We start from the raw sequence: 25,358 nt of genomic DNA, 5'->3' as shown, positions 1-25,358 counted from the left end.
GAATTACTGTAGACATAATTTTTATGTCATATATTGCAGGTTTTTTTTTGTAGATAAACTCAATTTAAGGTGATTTAATAAGTTTGGGTTTGAATAACTTCATTTAGTATAGATCATGTATAAAAGGCATAGAGAATCCATGTCTAATTTATGATAAGCAAAACTATCATTTAGACCTTTATATGTTTATGAATAAGTTTGTGATCTTTATGACATAATGAACAGAAAATTTTGTTGTGTAATCTTCTTTAGTTCATCTTGGAGGATTTTGTACCACATTCTTCCAGCTTTTGAAAGATTTATTGAGCCCTCTTCCACTAGTATGATGGACATTCATATTTTTACGAACTTCTCAAAGCCAACCACAATACCGCTGAAGTTACAAAATTGGCTCGTATTGTTGCCGAAAAAGGAGCAGCAGTAACTACCGCCGGTGTCCAAAATGCAGATTCTGGCTGTGAGCTCTATCTCAGCCGCCTCTAGCTCGATTGAGCTGTAATTTGGCCAGGAAGAAGCTAAGACAAGGGTGATTCCAACTTGATATTCACCTGGTGAAGGACTGCTACGAAAATCTTTAGATTTGGTCTGAATGTTTCGCCCAATTCTGGTTTGCAACAGACTAAACCGAGAGCTAATTTGCGCCTTGTAGCTAGTGGTTTAGCGCTCAGGTTGTAGCAGCTTGGCCGAGGATTTGCTAGCTGAATTCTTTACGATGGCCAGTTGAGAAGTTGAGACCCTTCCCAGATGTTGGTCATGGCTAAAGATGTAGCTATAGTGGGAAATGCTATTTGACAAGATCAGTACCATTCTGAATAGCCTACCACTTTTTTGGGATATGGCAGTCATTGCCTTGAGTCTCCAATTTGATACTCCAACTTTGGAAAAGCTTCCCATACAGTTACTTATTCAGCAACAACGCCTAACCAAAAGAAATGATGCAAAAGTGATGACAGTCCAGGATGAACCTGCTAGTAGTCATATGCATGTAAGACCCAAACAATTTAAAAAACAAAACGATATCAAGTTTAAGAGCAATTTTGCAGGTACTCAAAGATCTCAAGGAACTGTATTGAAATGCTACAAATGCTGAAAGCCTGGACATATCAAGAAGCACTATAAGACAAAATTCCTAAATAAGAAGGACAACAATGGTCAAGACAACAAAAACAGAAAGAAGTGTCAAGGAGACTCCAATAGAGAAGTCATCTGTGTAGTGTCAGAATGTTTATTTGTAGATGGAGAACTGACTGGTCGGTGGGTTGATTCGGGACTACTCATCACATTGCAAAGACAAAAGAAGGTGTAATTTGCATGGAAGAACTGACTCTGGGAGCTCACAAAGTCTACATGAGAAATAACTCATATTGTAATATCATGAGAATTGGGTCATATCAACTGAATGTTGGGTATACCAATGTCATTCTTAATGAGGTTTTATATGTTCCCTCCATGAGGAATAAGCTGATGTCTGTTTCGCACTGACTGGGAAAGGTTTTGAAGTCCACTTTGTTTCAGGGAAGGTCACAATGGAAAAACATGGGAGAACCATGTTCAATGGAAAATATATAAAAAAACATGGTATGTTCAAACTCAATGAAATGAATAAAGTTTTCAATTCTGCTTATATTGGTTGTGCAATGAGTGTGAGACAAACTTATGACATTAAAGATTAAATCATGTAAGCATGAAAAAAATGAAGACTCACAATAAGATATAATACCCGATATAAATATAAATGATTTCACGAAATGCGACTCGTGTTTATACGGAAAGATGGCAAGAAAACCATTTCCATCTAAAGTAATTCAGGTCACTGAACTGTTGGAAATAATCCATACAGATACTTGTGAACCTTTCATAATCCAAACACATAGTGGAAAGTTATAATGCATAACATTCATTGACGATTTCACAAGATTTGGTTATATTTACCTAATTAAATATAAGTCTGAAGGAATATAAAATTGAAGTCAAGAGACAACTTGAGAAATATATTATAAGTTGTAAGGTCTAATCAAGGAGGTAAGTATACATCAAATGAATTCCTTAAATACTGTAAAGACCTTGGAATTAACAGACAAAAAAAAAATTCTAAAACACTGCAACAGAATAGTGTCGTTGAGAGGTATAACAAAACCCTCTTAAATATGGTGAGATCCATGTTGGTAGGTGTACAATTACCAAAAAAATTTTTAGGTAAAGCTGTGTTAACAGTTATGTATATAATAAATCAAGTACCCTTCAAAGCAGTCTCAACCACTCCTTGCGAGAGATAGACTTGTGTAAAACCATATCTGAGATAACTAAGGAGAAGGGGATATGTAGCACATGTGAAAATTCTAGATCCAAAAATAGATAACTAGATAATAGATCAGTAAAATGTGTGTTTATTGGATATATAAAAGGATCCAAAGGCTACATATTATATCAATCGACGATGAGACTTATAGAAAGTAGAGATGTAGAGTTCTTATAAGAACTTAATAATAAAGATAATGATTTAGTTAAAGATCAAATTGATTTAGTAGACGATCTGATTCACTCAGAAGATCAGTCCGACAATGAACCGACTGGGGAACGGTTTGATAATAAACAAACTGTGTTTGACTCGTCTAAGGAACAATCTGATAGTGAACTGACTAAAGAACAGTTTGGTAATGAAACAACTGATTCGAGTACCTCATCATCTCATACCTTGTTAGGCCATAAAAGACTTAGAACTCCTCCTTCATATTTGAGTGATTACTATGTATATCTTGTACAGAAGCTATGCTATTTAGCTAATATTGACAAAATGTCTGACAATTTGACATATGACGGAGCCATAAACTTGCATGAATCGTCAGATTAGGTAAGCACTAAGGATGAGGAAATCAAATCTATAAAAAGGAATAAAGTCTAAGAAATAATAGATCTTCTTAATGATAGGAGACCCATTAGATGTAAATGAGTGTTAAAGAAGAAGTATAAAGTTGACGGATCAGTCAAGAAATTTAAGGCTAGACTGGTAGCAAAATGTTTTTTCCAAAAGAAAGAAATTGATTACTTAGAAACTTATTAATTATGGCTTTTGCAATATTCTATGACTTTGATGTTTGTTAGATAAATGTTAAAACTCCTTTTCTGAATGGTGAGTTAAAGGAAACATATATATAATTCAACCACAGGGATATGTCATTAAAAAAAATGAAGGAAAAATGTACAAGCTGAACAAATCGCTATATAGTTTGAAGTAGTCACCTAGGCAATGGTATTTTGCTTTTCATAAAGGAATCACGAAACTTGGGTATGTAGCAAATCAACTAAACCATTGTGTACATGTCTGAAAAAGTGAGAGTTTTTTTTGTATTCTGTCATTATACGTCGATGACATTTTATTGACTAGGAATGATAACAACATGATATCCAAAACAAAAACTTGGTTGAACGAAAACTTCGAAATAAAGGACATGAGTGAAGCATCCTATATTCTAAGGATAAAGATTACTTGAGATAAGAACTTGAGAAATTTCAAAGAACCATATATTGATTATTTCTTAAAGAAATTTCGAATGCAAGACTGCAAACCTATTGGAACTCCTATAGCTAAATGAGCAAATTTAAGCAGAAATGATTGTCCTGGTGAAGGACAAAATAAATCAAATGTTTCATATACACAACTGTTAGCAATTTAATGTATCTGATGCTTTGTACTAAACCAGACATAAGCTTTCCTGTCTGTCTGGAGAGCCATTATCAAAGTAATCTTGGTTGGCTTCACTGGCAAGCAATTAAAAGAATTTTCGATATATTAAAGAAATGAAATGATTGAAATTGTCCTATCAAGCTGATGAGCTAACTCTAGTTAGCTACTCCGATGCAGATTTTTCAAGATGTAAAGATGACATTAAATCCACATCTAAATATATTTTTCTCTTTGAAGGGCGTGTGATTGCTTGGTCCTGCAAGAAACAGGGATGTATTGCTCAACATACACAAGAAGCGGAATGGAGTTGTCTGGATATGGTTGTAACTACCTTTGTTGTCTTGATAAATCAGTTCTTGAAAGACTTGAAATTATATCTTGATCATGAACCAATTCAGCTATACTGTGATAATCAGGCAGTGATATCACTTATGAAAAATGGAGTTGCAAACTCAAAGATTAAGCATATAATGGTGAAATATCATTATGTTTACGAAATGATTGACAAAAATGAAATCTTAGTTGAGTATACGCCTATCAACGGTATGGTACCTAATCCCTTAACTAAAGAAATATCTGAAGACTTGTTTTCAAAGCATGTAGCTCATATGGGGCTATGATATATTTGAAAAGTTGTGATGAAAAGCCATTGAACGAAAAGCCTCACTATAAACTTTGGATAAAATTCAAGTTATGATGGACAAACCAATACTAAAAAACCACATAAACTAAAGCTTAATAAAACCCACACTTAGTGGAAGCAATTTCACGGTCTCATGGCCAAGTGGGAGACGTTGGATAGTGGCCTTGAGCCTTATCATAGTATCTTGTAACTACGAGGGGGGCCACTCACAGTTATAAGATCATCCTCAAAATTGTTTCTATAAACGTCATTTTTTATAAAATTAAAGATATTCTTTACACGTTTTATCTCTCCATAATCTCTCACTCGCCCAACCGCAAGCTGGGCAAAGGGCAATCATGTGAGGCTGCCTATTTAAGCCCAGCAATACTCTAATTAGAGTTAACGCATTGGTGATTACCCTAAGTGTCACGGAAGGAAACCCCTAAACGAACTTCTCTGCTTCGGTTCTCTTCTTCCTCTTCTTTTGCTTCTTTCAACAGTTGGTGTTGTCGCTGCTTCTTCACGTGCACAGCTAGTGACATAGCTGGTGAACCTGCTGCGCAAACACAAAGTGCATCAAGGGTGTCATTCTGCTTCAATCATTCCAACAGGGGTCCTTCGTTTTTTAGGTGACGGAGAGAAGGAAAGGCCATTGAACCCTTCCCCTTCCCAATGGCAACGATAGTTGTCGTGACCCACCAAGAGAGAAGAGGGACCTGTTTGGGTACCTCGCTCCTGATCAGACAATAAGGGGAGGGATACTGCCCTTCTCACCGGCCGTTTGTTGCAGCTGAAGGAGGGGCCGTCGACCCTCTTTAGCTGCTGAAACAGAATAAGGAGATTGCTGCCCTTTTGGTGGTAATGTACCACTGTCGCAGTGAAGAAAAGACAGACAGAGATCAAGGACTTGGCAGGGTCCCTCCTCAAGCGACGGCCGCCGGCGCCGGATTACCATTGGGTGAAAGGGGGAGGCCGCCCTTCCACCGTTCTGGCGGTTTGTGCATGTCATTAACACTTTGTCTAGATGGAGGGAAAGGGAAGGAAAGGAATGGGTGGAAAGGAAAGGGAAAAAAAAAGTGAGAATATAAAATGAATGAAAGAGGTAATTATAAAGCTTGTTTGAATAAAAATGAAAGAATTGTTAAAATCATGTTTGTTTAGACTACATAAAAAAAAAAGAAAATGATAGAATTTATATTACCTTACAATAATATTCATTTACCAAACGATGGAAAGGAGGAATACGACATCTTGAATGATTGTCCAAAGATATTATGTCCATATTGTGTAATGTATTCTGCGATGACTTACATCATCGTTTCAATTTGTTAATGTAATGTTTTTGCCAAACTGTTCAAACATTGATTGTGAGTTTGTATTTAGCTATTGTTCTTTATATAGTTAATGTTAATTTTGCTTTAATATATGTGCAAATCAATTGTATACTTGTTTTGAATGACTCAACTTCAAAAACTGAAAAAGAAAAACGCAATGATAGTTCTCAAGTACAGAAATCTGGATATCACGTTAAGGGAGGAAATGCCACATGCACTTACAAATAAAAGTTTCATTTCGAATAAAAAGAACTTTGAGAAGTGGCATCATTCCAATCAAATGAGTTTCATGACCATAAAACATACAATTCAAATCTTTTAGGGAGGCCATATCTAAAGATATAAATGCCAAGCAGTTCCTAGATGAAATTGAGAATAGTTTGGTCAAAAATGAAAATGAAGAGACATGTACACTTTTGGCAAACCCTTTCTCAAAGAAATATAAGGGAAAGAGGAACATTAGGAAGTACATAATGAAAATGTCTCATTTATTCTCAAAACTGAAAGCACTTAAGTTGGAGCTGTCGAAGGACTTATATTTAGTGTTTATATCTTTTTCGGCACAGTTTTACCTTTTTAAGGTTAGTTACAACTGCCAAAAGAGAAATATACTTTAAATGAGCTCATTTGCAGTATGTGCAAGAAGAAGAGATGATAAAACAAAATAAGACAAAAAGTACTAACATGACAACTAAATTTAGATATAAAACTTGAATGAGGAAAAAGGTTAAGAAAGTTGTTGGTCCATCATAGCAAAAGAAGCAGAAATGACATAAGGAAAATTGAGTTGTTTCTTCTGTAAATGTGTCACATAAAGAAGAATTGTGCCAAGTATCATGCTTGGCATGAGAAGAAAAGTATTGTCCTGGCTATGTTTTGTTCTAAAGTTAATTTAACTTCCATACTCAATCATATTTGGTGGGTAGATTCATGTGTTATTATTCACATAAGTGTATCTATCTAGGATTGCCTAAGTTGCTAACACCAAATGATGTTCAAACATTTATCTATGTGGACAATGGCTAGACGGATGAAGTTGAGACAATAGAAACTTTTAGGTTGTTAATAAAGACTGGTTCTTATTCAGACTAGAAAAGAATTTATGTTGTTCCGTCATTTAGGCAGAACTTAATTTTTTTTTTCTATATTAGACAAATTTGGTTACTTTTGCTTATTTGAAATCAGTAAATTTAATTTGTTTTTGAAATTCAAGTCTTATTAGTTTAGGTTGTCTTTTTTCTGACAACCTATATTTACTTGAAACTATTTCTTCATTCGGTAAAACCTTGCATTTGAGCATTCGTGGTACGAAACTTAAATTAACTAAAGAGAATTCTACTGCATTATGGCACAAGTGTGTATGTCATATTTTTGGATAGAAAATTGAAGGGCTTATGGTTGATGAAATTGTTGAATTCTTTGATATTACATATTTTAAGTGAATCAAATGTATGAAAGGAAAACACATGAACATGAAGAAAACTGGTGCCTAGAGATATCCAGATGTTTTAGAGCTTATTCATACTGATATTTGTAGTCAATTCCCTACGGCTTCTTGAAATGTTCAAGAGTATTTTATAACATTCATAGACGATTATTCATGTTGTGAGTACTTGTATTTAATTCATAAAAAGTCATAGTCATTGGATGTGTTCAAAGTTTTTAAGGCTGAAGTAGAAAACCAACTTGGCAAAAAAGATTAAAGTCGTCAGATATAACCATGGTAGTGGATACTATGCCATATGTGATGAATCAGTGAACAATATTCAGAACAATTTGTTAAGTTCTTAGAGGAATGTTGAACTGTCTTTTAGTATACAATGTCGGGTAGCCTAGCATGAATGGTATTGCTGAGCGACAAAATAGGACTCTTAGGTAGTGTTTGATGGCCAGAAATATGTTTCTGGAAACAAGTTTCCAGAAATATATTTCTGGAATTGGGTTTTGAGAAATAAAATTCTACATTTCCAAGGTTTTTAAGAAATAAAATTCTACATTTTCAAAACTATGTTGTGTTTGTTAATTTGGAATTATTTTCTGGAAATAAATTTCTGCGTTTGATGACAAGAGAAGAAGAATCGGTGGAAATGGGAAAGCGCTGCCTTCCCTTTCTTCCTCCTTCCTCCTCCCTCCTTCCCTTCTTCCTCCTCTGCCTTCTTCCCTTTCTTCCTCCTCCCTCCTTCCTTCCGCACTTCCTCCTTCCCTTCTTCAGCCTCCGCCTCCTTCCCCATCCCTCCTCCCCTCTTCCTCCTCCCTCTTTCCCTTTCCTCCTCCCCTCTTCCTCCTCCCTCCTTCCCTTCTTCCTCCTTCCTTTCTTCCGCCTCCACCTCCTTCCCTTCTTCCGTCCTTCCCCTTTCCTCCTCCCTTCTTCCTCCTTCCCTTCTTCCACCTCTGCCTCCTTCACTCCTCCCTCCTTCCTCCTTCCCCTTTTTCCTTCCTCCTTCCCCGTTCCTCCTTCCCCCTTTCTCCTTTCTCCTTCCTCCTTCCCCTTTCCTCCTCCCCTCTTCCTCCTCCCTCCTTCCCTTCTTCCTCCTTCCTTTTTCCTGCTCCCTCCTTCCGTTCTTCCTCCTTCCCTTCTTCTGCCTCCACCTCCTTCCCTTCTTCCCTCCTCCCTCTTTCCTCCTTCCCCTTTCTCCTTCCCCCTTTCTCCTTTCTCCTTTCTCCTTCCTCCTTCCCCCTTTCTCCTTCCTTTTTCCCATTTCCTCCTCCCTCCTTCCCCTTTCCTCCTCCCCTCTTCCTCCTCCCTCCTTCCCTTCTTCCTCCTTCCTTTTTCCTCCTCCCTCCTTCCTCCTTCCGTTCTTCCTCCTTCCCTTCTTCCGCCTCCACCTCCTTCCCTCCTCCCTCCTTCCTCCTTCCTCCTTCCCCTTTCTCCTTCCCTCCTTCCTCCTTCCCCTTTCCTCCTTCCTCCTTCCCCGTTCCTCCTCCCTCCTTCCCCTTTCCTCCTCCTCTCTTCCTCCTCCCTTCTTCCTCCTTCCTTTCTTCCTCCTCCCTCCTTCCTCCTTCCCTTCTTCCACCTCCGCCTCCATCTCCTTCCCTTCTTCCCTCCTCCATCCTCCCATGCATCGTGCCCAACGGCTCCAAAAAGAATTCTGGAAATATGTTTCCAGCCCTTCGGGTGGAAACATATTTCCGGAAATATGTTTCCGATTTTCACTTTAACGGTAAAAAAAAGTAATTTTGTGTTTGATGAACCGGAAATGTTTTAAAGATTTGAATTTTATTTCCTGAGTTACAGGAAAATTTTTTGCCATCAAACACTACCTTAAGGACATTGTAAAAGTATGATTAGTCATTCCACTTTACCCAAGGCCCTTTGGGGCAAATCACTAACGAGTCAACATATATATATAATAGATTTACAACTAATGCAATATGTCAAACTCCTTATGAAATGTGGACATGAAAGAAGCTTAGTATCAAACATTTTCATATTTGGGGAAGTCTAGTTGAGGCTAAGTCGCATGAGCCTAATAAAAAAAATTAGACATCAGAACAGTTAGTTGCTACTTTGTTGAATATTCTCAAATATCTTAGGGTTATAAGTTTTATGATCCTATTCGTAAGTCTTTTTTACGAAATAGGAAATGTTTATTTCTATGATGATGTACAGTTTGTGGGATGTGATAAGGCTAGAGACATTGTATTTGAGGAAGAACATGTTCTTATTGTTGTGATAGTTATTGATGAAGACCATGTTTAGTTGTCTGACATGAATCAAATAACAAATCCTGAACAAAGTGTCACTAAGGAACTCCTGCTAATGAATTGCAAGTCTCTCATAAAGATCAAACTCAACAACCTCAAGGAACTTAGAAATAAGTGCCACTAAGAAGATCTATTGAAGAGAACTGAAATGCAATTTCAGATTATTACGTTGTATATCTTCAAGAACATACGAGTATTCATGAAATGGAAGATGATCTTGTTAACTTTTGTGAGGCCATCAATTGTTCTAACTCTCAAAAGTGGACCGATGCTATGCAAAAAGAGTTGAAATCTATGAAAGACAATGATGTTTGGGATCTTGTCCTATTAATTGTAAATGGATATTTAAGACCAAAATATGTTTGAATGGTAATGTGGAAAGACATAAAGCTCTTCTTGTCGATAAAGGTTTCACTCAAAAGGAAGACATAAATTACAAGGAGAGCTTCTTTTCAGTTTCTTCCAATGACTTCTTTAGAGTTATAATGGCATTAGTCGCTTATTCTGGTTTGGAACTTTATCAAATGGATGTGAAGACTGAAAATGATGTATATGTTGCAAGTGAAAAAAAACTTGTTGTCAAAGATACAAAGGACATGGTTTGCAAATTACATGAATCTTATATGGTCACAAGCAGGCTTCTCTCCAATGGTCTCATAAATTCATGAAGTTATAATTTCATTCTGTTTTAAGGTGAATTTGTTTGATGAATGCACATACCATAAATTTTGTAAAGTTAAATTTATATTCTTTGTATTGTATGTCGATAATATACTTTGTGCTAGCAACAACGTAGATTACTGCATGATAACAAGAAGTTTTTGTCAAATAAACCTTGAAATGAATGATTTTGGTATCACTTCTTTTGTATTAGGAATTTAGATATATCGATATCACTCTCGATGTATTCTTGGATTATCACAAAAGAGCTATATTGATAAAGTTCTATAAAAATTCAACGTGAAGGGTTGCAAGTCATGTAAGACTCCTATTGCTGTGGGACACAAATTCAGGTTCAACCAGTGCCCCAAAAACCAGTTTAAAATAAAAAAAAAATGCAGAAGATTCCCCATACCCTTGTGTTTGGGAGTCTAACATATATGCAGGTGTATACATATCTAAATATTGCATTCATTGTGGGGATGTTTGAGCAACTTAGGGGTGGACGATTGAAAAATGGCCAAACTGGTTATGTGATATCTATAATGGACAAATGATTACATGATCATATATAAGAAATCAGATAATTTGGAAATCATCTAATATTATGATTTCTATTTTACTTTATGCCAAGACAGTTGGAAATACACATTAGGCCATGTCTATATGTTGGCTAGATGAGCAATTTTATGGGCAAATGCCAAACATACACTCATTGTTTCTTCCACCATGACAGCAGAGTTTGTTGCTTGTTATGAGACATCCAATCATAAAATATAGCTACAAAATTTTGTCACTAGGTTGTATATTCTAGATGGAATCATAAGACCATTAAAGTTATATTGTGACAATAACTCTTCAGTCTTATATTTCAACAACAACAGGAGTTCTTCAAAGTCAAAATACATTGACATTAAGTATCTTGTTGTTAAAGAATGAATTCAAAGTGGTCAAGTGTCCATTGAACACATTGGTACAAACTATATGATTATACATCCGCTTAGTCAGAGGAAGAGCCAGGATTTTTTTTAAGGGCGGGCCAAATAGTTTAGTGAACTATAATATATTATATATGTATATATAATATTATATAATATATATATATATATACACACATATAGAGAGAGAGAGAGAGATTCACACACTTAGATAACATTTGCAGACTACAGTATAGTAGAAGTGAATATGTCGTATATAATTGTCCATGTCATGAATGTGAAGTGCGATCTGTCCTACGACACATTTAATAATTATTTGTGTCATTAGCACAAAGCGCGATCTGCCCTAAACAGATAAGGTGTTTTATTTCTATTACAGTGACGTAAGTGTGAGCAGTGAGCAGAAGACAGACTTACAAATATCACAACTCAAAATATAATAAACAAACACATCTATAAACCAAAAATATCAGGATATCCTTCAATTTTTTTACTATGTACCATTGCTTGATATAGTTCTAATAGTGTATCCAAATTTTGAAAACTTGGATGATGACAAATATCATTTTCATAATGTCTCAACTGATAATTTAAACCCATAAAATCTAAGTCTAGAAAATCTTCAGGATAAAACTTCTCTGCAAGAGTATATACATCTTTTGCATTAAACGACTTATATTGATTTCTAGGGTCGAATGTTGACATCAAACGAAGTATTTACATAGAATTCTCATTAAATCTGTTGTTCAACTCTACTAGCTGAGAATCAAAGGTAGCAATAAAAATATTAACATAATATTAATGTCTCGCTTTAATAAAATTATGTTCACGATGAAAATGTGATCCTCTCACAAAATATTGAGCATCCATATCTGGAATAGAGATATCATGTGTCATACAAAATGCTCCTACAGTATCTATAAATGAATCCCAAATATTATCCCTAAGCTCTTATAGGAACTTTTTTGAATTATAAATCATAGTCATTGCATTTAAAATATCTTCTCTTTGTCTTTGCAATGACTGACAAATAATATCACTTTGTCCCAAAATTTCTTCTATCAAGTGCAAAATAAATACAAAGGCAAATGATGTGATCGTAAATTGAAAAACCTTCACCTCGTATTTGATATGTTGATCTATTGTCTCCTAAATTTTCCAATACTACACATGTTGCATCAACATTTTTATCAAACTGCACACAGACAAAAAATGAGATCCCCATCTAGTATCATAAGGCCGTTGTAATGAGCCAATTTGATTAAGTCATATTCCTGTTTCAAGTTCATCTATAGCAATTCTAAATGCAATTTCATTTGCTTGAGCTTCATGTAATTCATCATTAGGTTTACTGCTTGTACTAACAACATTAATAACACATGTTAATTATTCAAAAAATTTACGAACATGGACAACTTCTTTTGAAGTTCCAACAAGTGCAAGTTGTAGTCTATGAACAAAACAATGAACATAATATGCATAAGGACAGTCATTCAAAATTAATGTTTGCAATCTGTTCCATTCACCTCACATATTAGTAGCACCATCATCTCCTTGACCCCATATATCTTGAATGCTAAGATTATGTTGAGAAAATAAAGTAGAAATTGCATTCTTCAAAGTAATTGTTGTAGTATCCCTTACACGCACAACTTCTAAAAATCTTTCTTGAACTTAACCTTGCTTATTAACAAATCTAAGAACAACAATCGTTCGCTCTTTCTTGGACTCATCTCGAGCTTCATCAACAATAATATAATATTTAGCATCACCAATTTCTTTTATAATTTTAGTTCTCACTTTACTTGCAAAAACATGTAATATTTTTTTCTTAACCGTTGGTGATGTATATTTAGCATTCTTAGGGTATTATCCAAGACAACTTATGCAATTCTCTCATTATAACTAGCTAAAGTTTTAATGAATTCAATAAAGTTGCCTTGCAGTCCAGTGAGCAACTCACTAAAGGTGTTTTATCCAAGGTCTTTCATGAACATACTTCTTGTATAGATGCTTTGTCGTTGTAGGACTTGTCTGTTTGAGTGGGAGTTTGCACTTTCGCACTTTTGTTATAGACATGTCTGTCTTTTGTTATAAAATACAATTCTTTCTAGTTCGCTCTCAGTTTATTTGGTTGTGGTCTCATTAAAGTATAAGGTTGGACTAGTTGGAATTAAACAAGTTAAGGTTACATTGCTTATAATTTTCATGTTACACAACCATACTTGATCTATGTCATTTAATTATGTTGATATGGCTGGTTATGATTATAGTGATCATGATTCCTTTGATCCTATATTGGTAAGGTTAATGGACAATATTGTATGAGATGATAGAAACGATAACGGTTTTGAGGTCATAAGGATTATGTTGTAATGCACGATTCTATAATGACATATATGACCTAGGTGAAAAATTATAAGAAGTCTATATGATGGGCTTATAACGTGTTGATTGTCATTGTCGTACATTACAGTTTACGTTTGTAGATAGATCCAATTGAAGGTGATTTAATAAGTATGGGTCTGTATCACCATATTTATTATAGATCATATATGCAAAAACCAAAAAGATCCATATCCGGTTTATAGTGGGCAAAACCATCATTTAAACTCTCATAAGTATATAAACAGGGTTGTGGTCCCCAAGGCATAAGGTTAGGAAAAATTCTATCGTGTGATCTCCTCTGTCCCATTTTAAAGGATTTTGTGTCACACCATTGCAGCCTCTAAAAGATCCACTAAGTCCTCTTCCATATGTGTGATGAACATTGATATGGTTATGCAAACTTTTCAATGTCTAGCATGATCGATTCTTATTATTTTGGCATGTATATCATATTTGCTTGTTTGTGCCTTCACATTTTTCAAACAAAGGACATAAAAATCTTTAAAAATCCATGGCTCCAACATCCTGAGAGTCAAAATCTTGCGTCATGTCAAATCTTATACACAAGACAAACAAAAGAAGAGGGAAGAGATTGAACAACTATTCAGTCCACAAGAACAGAAATTGTGTGTTGTTTGCTCGCTTAAATGGCATGCCCGTAGATGTGTTTCCTTATTCACTGGTCATTTCATTCCTTGTTTTTATTTTTGAATTTAAAAATTAGTTTACAATATTTTAAATTGATTTAAAAATATGAAAATATCCATACATAACAACTACTAGTTAATAAGTACGATCCATTTAAAATACCACTTAGGTGTAGAGTGTTGGCATTTCCCCATCTGGATAGTCCCGCGTCGATACGGGTCCATATCCATTTTGGACCATTAAGTATAAATACTCGTGTCTTGTGATGGAGTGAGACACATATAAAGTTTTTCCGATCTGGGTAATCGGTCCCCTTAGCCATACGTGAATTGTCTGTCCCCATCAGTGGGCTGCTATGGCTGAGGAGAGAAACACATTGCCACCGCCGCTACCTCCGCAGGGGAACGACTCTATGGGGACTGTAGTCATTCTACCAACAGCCGCCGACATTCAGTCGGCGGTCACCTCTACAGGTTCTACTTCCGCCCTATGAAACACATGGATCTATGAATGGTTTTCGATTTCTGCATTTTCTTTTAGTCGCTATCTTGATTCCTCGCAAAGCTCCAACAATGGGTTATGGGCCCACCACCACGCTTCTGCTGCGCGTTCTCCCTTTTGCATTCTATCTTCACGCAAAAGGAATAGGGCTGAAACGTGAAAGAAGTGAAAAGGGAAAGGGGAAGGCATTGGCTTTCCGTTGAAGGGCGTCATTGGGAAGGGAGGCCACCGGTGGTGTCGCCATCGCCGGATGGGGTCGTTAGATCCTCCAGTGCCCACCCAAACCCAAGGGAGGCTTGCTGGTGGCTTCTCCCACCACCGTTGCAAATGCCCTAATTTGGAAAAAGGGCAAGCGCCAATCTTTGCACGGGTTTTGGTCCATCGGGTTCGCCAGCGCTGGACGGGACTGTGCAACCCTCCGGCGCCCATTCTTAGCCTGTTGGAGAAGGATCGCCGTCCCCTACTGTTTGGCGCTTAGTAGGGAGAGGCGGTTTTTCGATGCCTGAAACCGCTCGCTCTGTCGAGCGGGAGACGATCGAAGGGGAGGCGGTCAGACCCAGGTCGGGTCATCTTGACCCGACACGGATCCATAATACTTAAAAAAAAAGGATTTTCTCGTTCCTGCTTTTGCACCTTCCGCCCGGTTTTATTTTGAGTTTTTGGATCGGTTTGGGTCTTTTTGGACCCGAACCATATCCATTCGGTCTGATTTTTAAAAATAGAACCGATTCAGATCTTTTGAGACCAGTTCAAGCTTTTTGGGGATCGATTCGAGCCATTTTCAAACCGTTTCAGAGCATTTCAGACCGGTTCATCTAGTTTTGGAACAGGTTCGGACCTTTTAGGAACCGATTCAAGGCTTTTCAAACCGGTTTATTCTGTTTTGAAACCGTTTTTAGCCTTTCTTCAACCGGTTCTATCCCTTTCGGGATCGGTTCATCTAGTTTTCCACCGGTTCGGTCCATTTCGGACTGATATGGGACCGGTTCTAAGCTAGAGGAAGCTGGTATATATGGTTGCATGTCCATTTACGGTGTTTAATGGATTGGTTCGATCATTTTAGATCGATACGGGACCAATTCATTATGTTTTATGGAGTTTTAACAAACAATCTAGATAGCATTAAGTTGATTATGCAGAAATGATCCATGTGTTCCATTTTATATGTATTATCATGACATATTACACTCTTCTATCATGTTTTATTTGAGATCATGATAAAGTTAATTTTGTTGCATGATCATAAAGTTGTACGATAACGTTAATGTAAAGAGTCTATGATTAGTTAAATCATGTTATACCTCACCAAAGTGACTACTCATGATTTAAAGGCACATTAGTGTTTCATGTTGTACTTACTCTCATTTGAAATAACATAATTACCCAAAGGTAGTGTGTTATGTTCAAGAGAATAAGTAGAGTAAAATAGGAAAATAGATTCTTACATAGTTTTGTCATTTTATACTCAAATGTGTTATGTTTAACTATTGTTTGAATTTACATTTCCTAGTTTTACTAGATAAAGTTAAGACGGAATACATGTGCGTATTAGGTATATTACCAAAGTAGTATCCTAATGACCCCTGGTATTTGTCTTAGAAATAGTAGACATAAAGAGCCTTTTATTAAGTTTATTGTTCCATATGGTTTGTCTCATATAATACATGTCAACTTATTGATATCTTTTGTCATCTGCAGTGCTTGGTTCTATTTATTTTAATGGCTCAAATTCTATCCCTTTACTTGATGACTCAAATTATGCTGAATGGAAAGAAAATGTTGTGTTTATATTGGGGTATATGGATCTGGATATGGCTTTGATGCGACCTGAGCCACATCCTCTTACTCCACAAAATACACATAATGAAACAGTGTACTTTGACAAGTGGGAGCATTCTAACCGACTAAGTTTGTTGCTTTTGCAATCAAGAGTCGCTAACAACATACGTGGTGCTATCTCACCTTGTAGAACGGTGAGAGAGTTCTTGGATGCAGTTGAGGCTCAGTTTGTCAGCTCTCATAAAGTCAGAGCCAGTACCCTAATGTCAAAGTTAATATCTATGAAATATCAAGGATGAGGTAACATTCGCCAGCATATGTTAGAAATGATAAACATTGCTTCTCAATTGAATGACATAAAGTTGACTATTTCTGAATCTTTCTTGGTATTCTTTACTTTGACATCTTTACCAGCTGAATATACTCCTTTAAAGATCAGTTACAACACACATAATACTGAATGGACATTCAATGAATTGATGTCTAAGTGTGTTGAAGAGGAGGAAAGAATTAAGGGTGAGAAGTTGCAAAGAGCACATATGGTTTCTCATTCTAGGGCTAATAAAGTTGATATAAAGAAAAGTTCAATGAAAAGAAGTGCCAAGAAAAAGTCAACAGGTCAAACTGCTTCTCAAACTGCGTAGACTAACTTAGCTCCTATAAAGTGTTTCTTTTGCAAGAAAAATGGGCATAAGAAGTCAGCTTGCATCAAGTACAAGAATTGGTTAGAGAAGAAAGGTATTATGTCATTTGTTTCACTTGAAAGTAATATGTTATATGTTCATATTAATAGCTGATGGATTGACTCTGGTGCTACTGTACATATTGTCAATTCTTTACAGATCTTTCTAAGCAAAAGGGAACCAACTCTACATGAGAGGAGCATTTCTCAGGAAACAAAATGCGCTCACATGTGAAGGCTATAGGAGAATGCCACATTAGGTTTCATACTGGCTTTGTTTTGAATCTTCATGATGTTTTCTTTGTTCCATCATATAGTAGAAACTTAATTTCTGTATGAAGAGTTGACAAATTTGATTTTTGTTTAAAGTTTGAAAATTCAAAGATGTTCATTTATAAAGATCTTGTTGAAATTCGTTCTGCTATTTTGTATGATGGTTTATACAAATTGAATGTGAAGATCCAATCTCCTGAATTGTTGGTTTCTAGTCATTGTATAAGTGGTAATAAGCGTAGTACCATAAATGATGATTTGTACATGCTATGGCATCGCCGTTTGGGTCATATCTCTGAAAAGAGAATAAAAAGACTGTTAAATGAAGGGATCTTACGATCTCTTGATTTTACAGATAAAGGCATATGTGTAGATTGCATAAAGGCAAAGCAAACTAACGTATATAAAGAATATGTCGAACGATGTACTAAAAGATTAAGAATTGTTTACACAGATGTTTGTGGACCTTTTCCTCCTTGTTACACAGGCGAAGAGTATTTTGTCACCTTTATAAATGACTATTCTTGGTATTTGTATCTCTACTTAATCTTTGAAAAATCCAATGTGTGTCAAGTTTTCAAGAACTATAAGAAAGAAGTAGAGAAACAAACTGGTGAAGTTATCAAGATAGTCAAATCAGATAGAGGTGGTGAATATTATGGTAGGTTTACTGAGATGGGACAAAGGGAGGGACCATTAGCACGATTTCTAAAGGAAGAAGACATTGTGCCTCAATACACTATGCTTGGCAGTGCCTACCAAAATGGTGTTGCTGAAAGAATAAATCGTACGCTTAAATAAATGGTTCGAGCTATGTTAAATTATTTCACTCTCCCTTTAACCTTGTGGGGTGAAGCTCTCAGGACAGCAGTGCATATGCAGAATATAGTTCCTACTAAGGTTGTTCCCACAACTCCTTATGAATTGTGGACAGGTAGGAAACCTTCTCTCTCTTATATGCACATATGGGGATGTCCTGCTGAAGTTAAATTGTACAACCCTTACATAAAAGCCTTTGATCCTAGAACAACCAGTGGTTTCTTTATTGGTTATCCAGAAAGATCGAAAGGCTATATGTTTTATTGTTCATCTCATACACCACATATTGTGGAAACAGATAAGGCTAAATTGCTAACAGATTGCTTATTTGGACTAGATGCATTACAAAACCTCAATTTTGAGGAAATACAGGATACTGAAAGTAGACTTGCTAAAGAGAATGCAAGTGTGTATGATTATGTTGTCTCTCATGATGACATAAACGCAAATCATACAGGTAATGCATCAGATCCAGATGAATTAAATGTCGATCATACTGATGAACACGAACAGGATGTAGACATACAAATTAAAAATGATCAATTACCTGCTCGTAGATCTGCAAGAGCTAGGAGATCTACCATATTATCAGACTATGTGGTATACCTACAAGAACTACTTCGTTTTCAACTGTGAATCTTTGAGGTCAGCTTACAAGATTAAGTGAGATTGCACCGCAGCAACAAAACTTAGGTTTTGTTTCAGATTGGTATAAGATTCAAAGGTCTAATTAATTAACAACGTGGATCTGACAGGAATTTAGTAATCATAGTGATGTAAAACTGTGGAACTTAAAGCTGTTCCAAAAAACAGAAATAGAAAATATAATCATAGTGACGTAAACCAGTACTGCACTGCCACCAAAGAATAGGAACAGTATATATATATATATATATATATATATATATATATATATATATATATATATATATATATATATATATATATATATATATATATATTTCACGTGTTTTAAATTTTTCAATGAAAGAGGTAAGTATTAGATCAGGACATAGTAGACGTTAACTAACTTGAAACAAGTGACAGCCTTCAACAGAAATATGAATACTTTAAAAAAAAATCATAAAACATATTTCTTAATTAAAATTACAAGCAAAGCTGCAAATGCAATATGGTGTCCAGAGGAAAGATCTACCTTAAAAATATTGGCATTCTAAGCTTCTAACCTTTGTATGTTCTTCTTTTCCTTATTTCATGCAATTTAAAAACAGAGACAGTTGTCGAAAATAAGAGTTCTGTGATAGGGAATATGTTTTAGCTGTTATGCGCATTCGAGTGCTTTGTTGGCTGATCACCTCACATCCATGCGTTAAGGGTGCTTTTAGCTCTTCATCTAATATTATTTTGTTAAAATGAAAAAATAAAAATAATAGTAGTATATAAAATAATTAATTTCCAGAACTGTCTTTAATTTTTCAGTTCTTGAATTTTCATTGAAAAATATGAATTTAGTTAAAGTATTCATAAGGTTGTATACGTGCAAATTAATTTGGAAATTAGGTCTTAATTTTTTTTGGTTGACAAACTTGGGGGTGTTTCTTTTTTGACAGATTAGTTTCCCACATAGTAAGATTTCTTCTAGTTGACCAAATAATAGAATTTTTAAGGTATTTGCCTAGTTATATCATGGTGGACTTTACCAAAAGATAAACCAAAAATCTCCTTACTGAAAATACTGTTGGTAATTAGAACGGATAATTCACATATATTATGCTTGAATAAGTGAATCGCTTCATCCAAAAAGAAATAAAAATTAGTTAAACTGACTGACAAATCTAATAACAAATTATTGCACCAAGTGTAAGCGAAATGCGTGGATGGTAGTAAATTCAAGAAAGAAAAACAAACAAGATCACAAGATAGAGTAGAGAACATAGAAAATACATCTCTAATATTACTTAGTAGCTAACTAGAAAGAAAACTATGAAAAAGATAAAATCATGTAGCTTAGTCCACAAGAAGGAAGCACATGCACGGAGATGAAAAAGAAAGCTAAAAAAAAATAGAGGAAAGGGCAGAGGATGATGCGCGCGGTAGAGCACATACATTGCCCGCGAAGCCGACTCCAATGCCGAGAAGGATCCTCCCGATGATCAACATGGAGAGATTCATGGCCGCCGCATTGAGTATGACGCCGACCAAGAAGAAGAGGGAAGCAGCTCTCATGGTGGGTCTCCTCCCATACTTCTTGCAGGGATACGACGCGAAGAAAGTGAACACGAGAGCAGCCATGTACAGAGACGAGGTGAAGAGCTGGAGATACTGGTTGTCGTATTTGCAGTAGTTGTCCTCCTTCGCTTCGTGCTTCCTCACGTAGATCCTGGGGAAGAACTTAATCAAGAAATCGTCCATGGACGTCACTCCACCTGCAACACCAACAAGCAGAAAAGATCTCAGATCGATCTACATATCATTTTTTCTTCAGAAAACAAAGAACCCAAGAGAAAAGCGAAAAAAACGTCTATTCTCAAAAAAAAAAAAACTTGGATTACCAGAGATGCCAATATCATAACCAAGCATGAGTCCTCCGCAGGCTGCCATGATGCAGCATAGGAACAAGTAGAACGTGAACTTCACCTCAAACTCCGCGTCGGAGCCCTGCTTGTCTATCACTGTTGCCGGCATCTTTACTGTCCTTTTGTTGCTTACAGAAGAAGAAGATGACGATTATGATCTTGGTGTTGAGGGCGATCGGCTTTGGCGATTGAAGAAGGGAAGAGAGAATGATGAACATGAAGAATGGCCGTTGTGTTGGCAAGATATAAAGGGAAACCATAGGTGGTGTTTCCCCAAACTTTTGGGGGTTGAGGGGAATAGCAGCCTAGGAATAGAGGATACTGTCGTATCTTATCCCGACCAACTATGCTATACCATTTGAAGCAAGCTACTCATGTATAATTAATCATGTATTCAAAGTGAAAGTTTATCTATTTTGGTGGTATTTTCATTATGTTATCACATTAATGCAAGTTTAAGTTAGTGTATTTTAATAACTTAGCTTTAATGCAGATCAAACCGCTTTTTTTGTTTTAATTCATGGTTCAAATTTAGGTGCCTCATAACATGAAAAGCTTAGGGCTGCATGTTTTTATTATTGCTTATTTTCTAACAGTGTTTTTAAGAAAAAGCTCCTGAAGTTCTAATGAAATGTTTTATGAATAGGAACTCATCTTTCAAACAACCTTTTTCGTTTGTTCTTTTCTTCTGTACATCTCATTCTGTCACAGTTGAGCACCAAACTACTGCACCCAACAAGTCCAACATGCATGCCGGCCCTTGACCTGAAAGCGGTGGCTCATATTGTCATATATGTGTGCTATCGCTATCCGTCAACACCAAAGTTAGACAGTGAGTTGCGCATTCAATCCATATGTGCCAAAAAAAAATAATAATTTGGTCATTATTTAAAAATTGTCCTTTTTAATATTTTTCATTTTATTTATGTATTTTTTATCCTTACAAAAAGTTTTTTTTTTATTAATCGGTGGTATTTCATCGCGCACTAAAAATTTCTGCATGAATATGACGTACTTAAACCAGTTTCACCAAAATGAGGCCGAGCTGCCTTTAGTTTTGACCAAAACGCCACTGCCCATCTCAATTGACCCTTTGATATTTCTTGGTTATAAAAATTGGCCCGATTCTTATGGAAAAAGTATGATTAACTGATTTGATTTATTGGCTGATATAGACATCTAACTCTTGATTTGGAACAGACCGAGCCAAACCTTGTAGTCGAACTAAGTATACAGCCACAAATGCATTTAAGGCAATGAATTTGTTATTGTTTAGTGAATTTGTTTTAAAGATTGTGATATGTTCATAAAAATGTTTTATATATCATTACTCTCAAAATTCATGAAACAGTAAATTTATGAAACAGTAACAAACTATTATTGTTATTATCAAACAGCATCTAAAGCAAGTACCATCCAGTTTTGAGCAGTCACAGAAGCTTTCTCGGCATCCTTCCATCTCAGCCCATGGTGCTTCTGTGTGAGTAGGTTCGGCATTATAGACCGACCTTCCTGATTCAGTGACCATTGACAATTTGAGATCAATCGGTCACAATCCTATGTCTGATGTACTACTTCTTTAAATTACAAATAAACTCTACTCTAAGTTAAGTTGATGGGCGACTATTCTCCATCTACGTTTTTATGCACAGAGGAGAAGATAGTGATTAAGAGATTTCGGCCGGCTTTTACTTTATATTTGAAGATATTTTAATTTTTTTTCAAGAGATTTAGGGGGACAACAGGCCAAAAAGGATTGCAAAAGAAAATGTAAAAGAAGAGCCATACAAGGACAAAAATGAAATAATATTAAAAATTGTTTTTCAACGAAGACGAAACATTCATAAACAAAAGGGAAAATACTCATCAATATAGGACACAACGCCTGCTTCAACAAATACAATATAAAAAATTGGTCGTGCTGGTGAGAATGAGTTGCGTGTGCAGTTATGCAACCCATATACGTCACAAGAAAAGGAGAGATATTTTGATCATTATTGACTTCACTTTTCTTTTTTTTTTGCCATTACAAAAAAAAATGTTCTTTTTTCATTAGACATTGGGCGAGGTGTTTTTCATCATTAACCATATTAATCCAGAAAACTTAAACTTTGGTATATTAGTATGATATACACAACCTGCTTCAGCAATGTTTCTGGTTGGATTCCTGTGGGTTTTATGATATGCTTCAGTCCATTATATGTGAGTTTTAAAAACTTTAATTTCGACCTGCCTCATGAAAAATTTATGGTTATGTCCTTTTCCCCCTTGAAAACAATAATATCTTCATTGTTTTCATTTTCTCTTCAAACTTCTAAACAAAATTCAAGGAAATAGACCCCTGCTACTAGCGAGCGGAAGCGAAAAATCAAGATTGTTCATATGATGCATGTGATTGAAGGTGTGTTGAACTGTTAGAGTGAATTAAGATGGGTGATGCTACTGAAATTCACCTGATGCATGCTACTGAAATTCACCTGATGCAATGGAGGTAGCTGCGGAAGGAGGCAATGGAGCATCTTCCCCTGATGCTGGTCCCTTCTATGGAGGGAATGATCTTACTGCTGCCTGGACGAAGGGGTGAAGACGATCTGCAAGGAAAAGAAGTCTGGTAGATGATGATCCGGTAGACGCTAACCAGAAATGCCCACAGCGGAAGCCATGACAGAAAACCCAGCAACCGTCTCGCACTCTGCTCTTAGGTTCCTCTCTGCCCAGAGAGCTCGAGAGAGAGCTTTTGGCTTCTTGGCTAATTTGGCTTTAAAAGATGGGAGTTACAAAGACGTTGAAGCAAGAGCGAAAGAGAAATTTAAGTGACAAGAGGCACCAAGGTGTAGATTATCAGTAGTTGAAAGAGAGGACTCAACGGCAAAAGTAAGATATATATATATATATATATATATATATATATATATATATATATATATATGTTGGCTCGTGGAGTTAGAAGTCAGATTTTGATAGAGACAGACACCAAGACGAAGAAAATAACTGTGATGCAACTGCACAATGTTTATGCGGTTACATATCTTAAAGTTTATTGTTTCTCAGATTTTTTTTTTTTTAACACTTTTACCATGTCAATGTGATCGTTAAATTGAAAACTGAGTTTGAGTTGCGCGCACATCTCAACAAACATGCACCAAGGAAAAGGACAAAGGAGGAAGTGATATTTTAGAAATTTTTTTAAAGCTATGTAGATTTTAATCTTTTTAACATTTTCATAATTTTCATTTTATATTTACAAAAGTCTTCCTTATTCAAGCTGGTTCCAATAATACACTCTTCAGAATAAAAAATCTTATAAAATCTCATTTGATCTGAAAGGAAAATATAGAAGATGTTTTTGAGCCATGGCAGGAACCAGTGTTCCACCTATTCGCCTGTAATTTTTACTGAAGACCTCATTTTTCGAATTGTACACTTTAGTTGCTTTGATAGAAAAGTAAAAGAAAGGACTTTGCCACTAAAGGTAGTTTGTCATTTGTTAGCCTTAACCATTGTCACAAATGTCATATAATGCTTTAAACGGTCAGACTTTTTTCAGGTACAATACATTAAACTTGAAAATCTTGTAAAAATCACGGCACGTTTTAAAAATTGTTAAAAAGAAATTTTAGAAATAAAAAGTAAATTAAAATAACATGTAGAAATAAAGAATGTGAAAAATGTAAAAAAAAAAAAACAACTTTATGTGGAGGTCGGCTTGAACTTCGAGTCAAGCTCAACAAATCGAGCTCAACTGCTCGTTTATCAACAGGAGATTTCAAGTTGAGAGCTTAAGAGCATCCATCTTCAATAGACTTGCGCACCATTTCACCAAGCACTGTAGCTGTTCACTATTTGCATGTGTCTCATCAATTGTTCAATCTTCTGATCTTCACCAAATCTCATGACTTTCTTATTACCAACAAGAAGGGCAACTCCAATGACATCTGCCACCTTTCACTGACGTGTTGATCTCCAAACATGGGCCATGTCAATAATTGCAGACCTGCACTTACACCTACCGTCAAGGAATTGCATCAATAGTGTGTCATGAATCCACCTACTGCAGGGTATGAGAGTATTAGCAGTTAGTATACGCAAAGAGTTCCAAATTCAACAACACGAAAACGATTCAGCAATATAACACTTGAGTGTAAAATGGAAAGGGAGCCCAATTCAACAGCAGTCTTGCATCGGAATAGAACACTGAAGTGCATTGGAAGGAAGCAAGTTCAACACCACGGTTGTCTAAGTAAGCGAGATACATATTGTTTCACTTGATTGAAACGGCAGCTAGAAAAGCCTAAGCCGGTGGTGTTCATCATGTGACGATGAGCAGGCTTCTGATCACGACTTTCCTCCCCTGCTCACCGCCTCTTCGTCCCCTTCTCCTCCATTTTGGAACCCCAACAAACAGTCGAAAAGGACCTCTGACATCTTTCCACCCTTCTCGAGGTAGGAAGCCATTGAGCAAGCAAGGCGTTCCTTCACAGCATCCCTCTCCAAGCCCCTCAACAATCCCCGACTCAACGAAAAACTCAAGAAGCAGTGGCAGCGCATGTTTCGAGTCTAGATCCCTGTCTTCGACGACTCACCGGCTTCCCTTGCCTCTCTCATCTCCGGCATCTTCGATGGCCTCTTCCTCAGTTAGGATCCTCTTCTTTGGCCTGATCTCAGGAGGAGGTGAATTAGTGTAACCTCTCTGGTGAATGTGGTTGAGTTTGATAAAATTAAAGTGACGTTGAGAGGTCGATTACCTGAATGAATATGGAAGGTGCTTCAATTAGTTTTGAGCT

The 25,358-nt window shown here is 36.2% G+C and overlaps 1 protein-coding gene across 4 annotated transcripts; it reads right to left on the bottom strand.

The window, feature by feature from the left end:
• Window positions 1-242: 242 nt before the first annotated feature.
• On the bottom strand, window positions 243-23,338 carry LOC116266746 (sugar transport protein 8-like). Of its 4 annotated transcripts, none has more exons than XM_031648064.1 (4): window positions 23,052-23,338; window positions 20,551-21,339; window positions 20,105-20,424; window positions 243-965 (listed from the first exon to the last, which is right to left on the bottom strand). In XM_031648064.1, the coding sequence occupies exons 2-4, from the start codon at window positions 20,681-20,683 to the stop codon at window positions 903-905; spliced, it is 516 nt and encodes a 171-aa protein (XP_031503924.1). In that variant the 5' UTR covers window positions 20,684-21,339; window positions 23,052-23,338; the 3' UTR covers window positions 243-902. The 4 variants fall into 4 exon arrangements, with proteins under 4 accessions (XP_031503924.1, XP_031503925.1, XP_031503926.1 ...); XM_031648065.1 differs by having other exon boundaries at window positions 20,551-20,693; XM_031648066.1 differs by having other exon boundaries at window positions 20,551-20,688.
• Between the last annotated feature and the right edge of the window lie 2,020 nt (window positions 23,339-25,358).

The sequence above is a fragment of the Nymphaea colorata genome, chromosome 13 (genome assembly GCF_008831285.2).
Source record: "Nymphaea colorata isolate Beijing-Zhang1983 chromosome 13, ASM883128v2, whole genome shotgun sequence".
Lineage (NCBI taxonomy): Eukaryota > Viridiplantae > Streptophyta > Magnoliopsida > Nymphaeales > Nymphaeaceae > Nymphaea > Nymphaea colorata.
The sequence above is the reverse complement of the archived record's forward strand: the minus strand, read 5'-3'. Positions and strand labels throughout refer to the sequence as shown.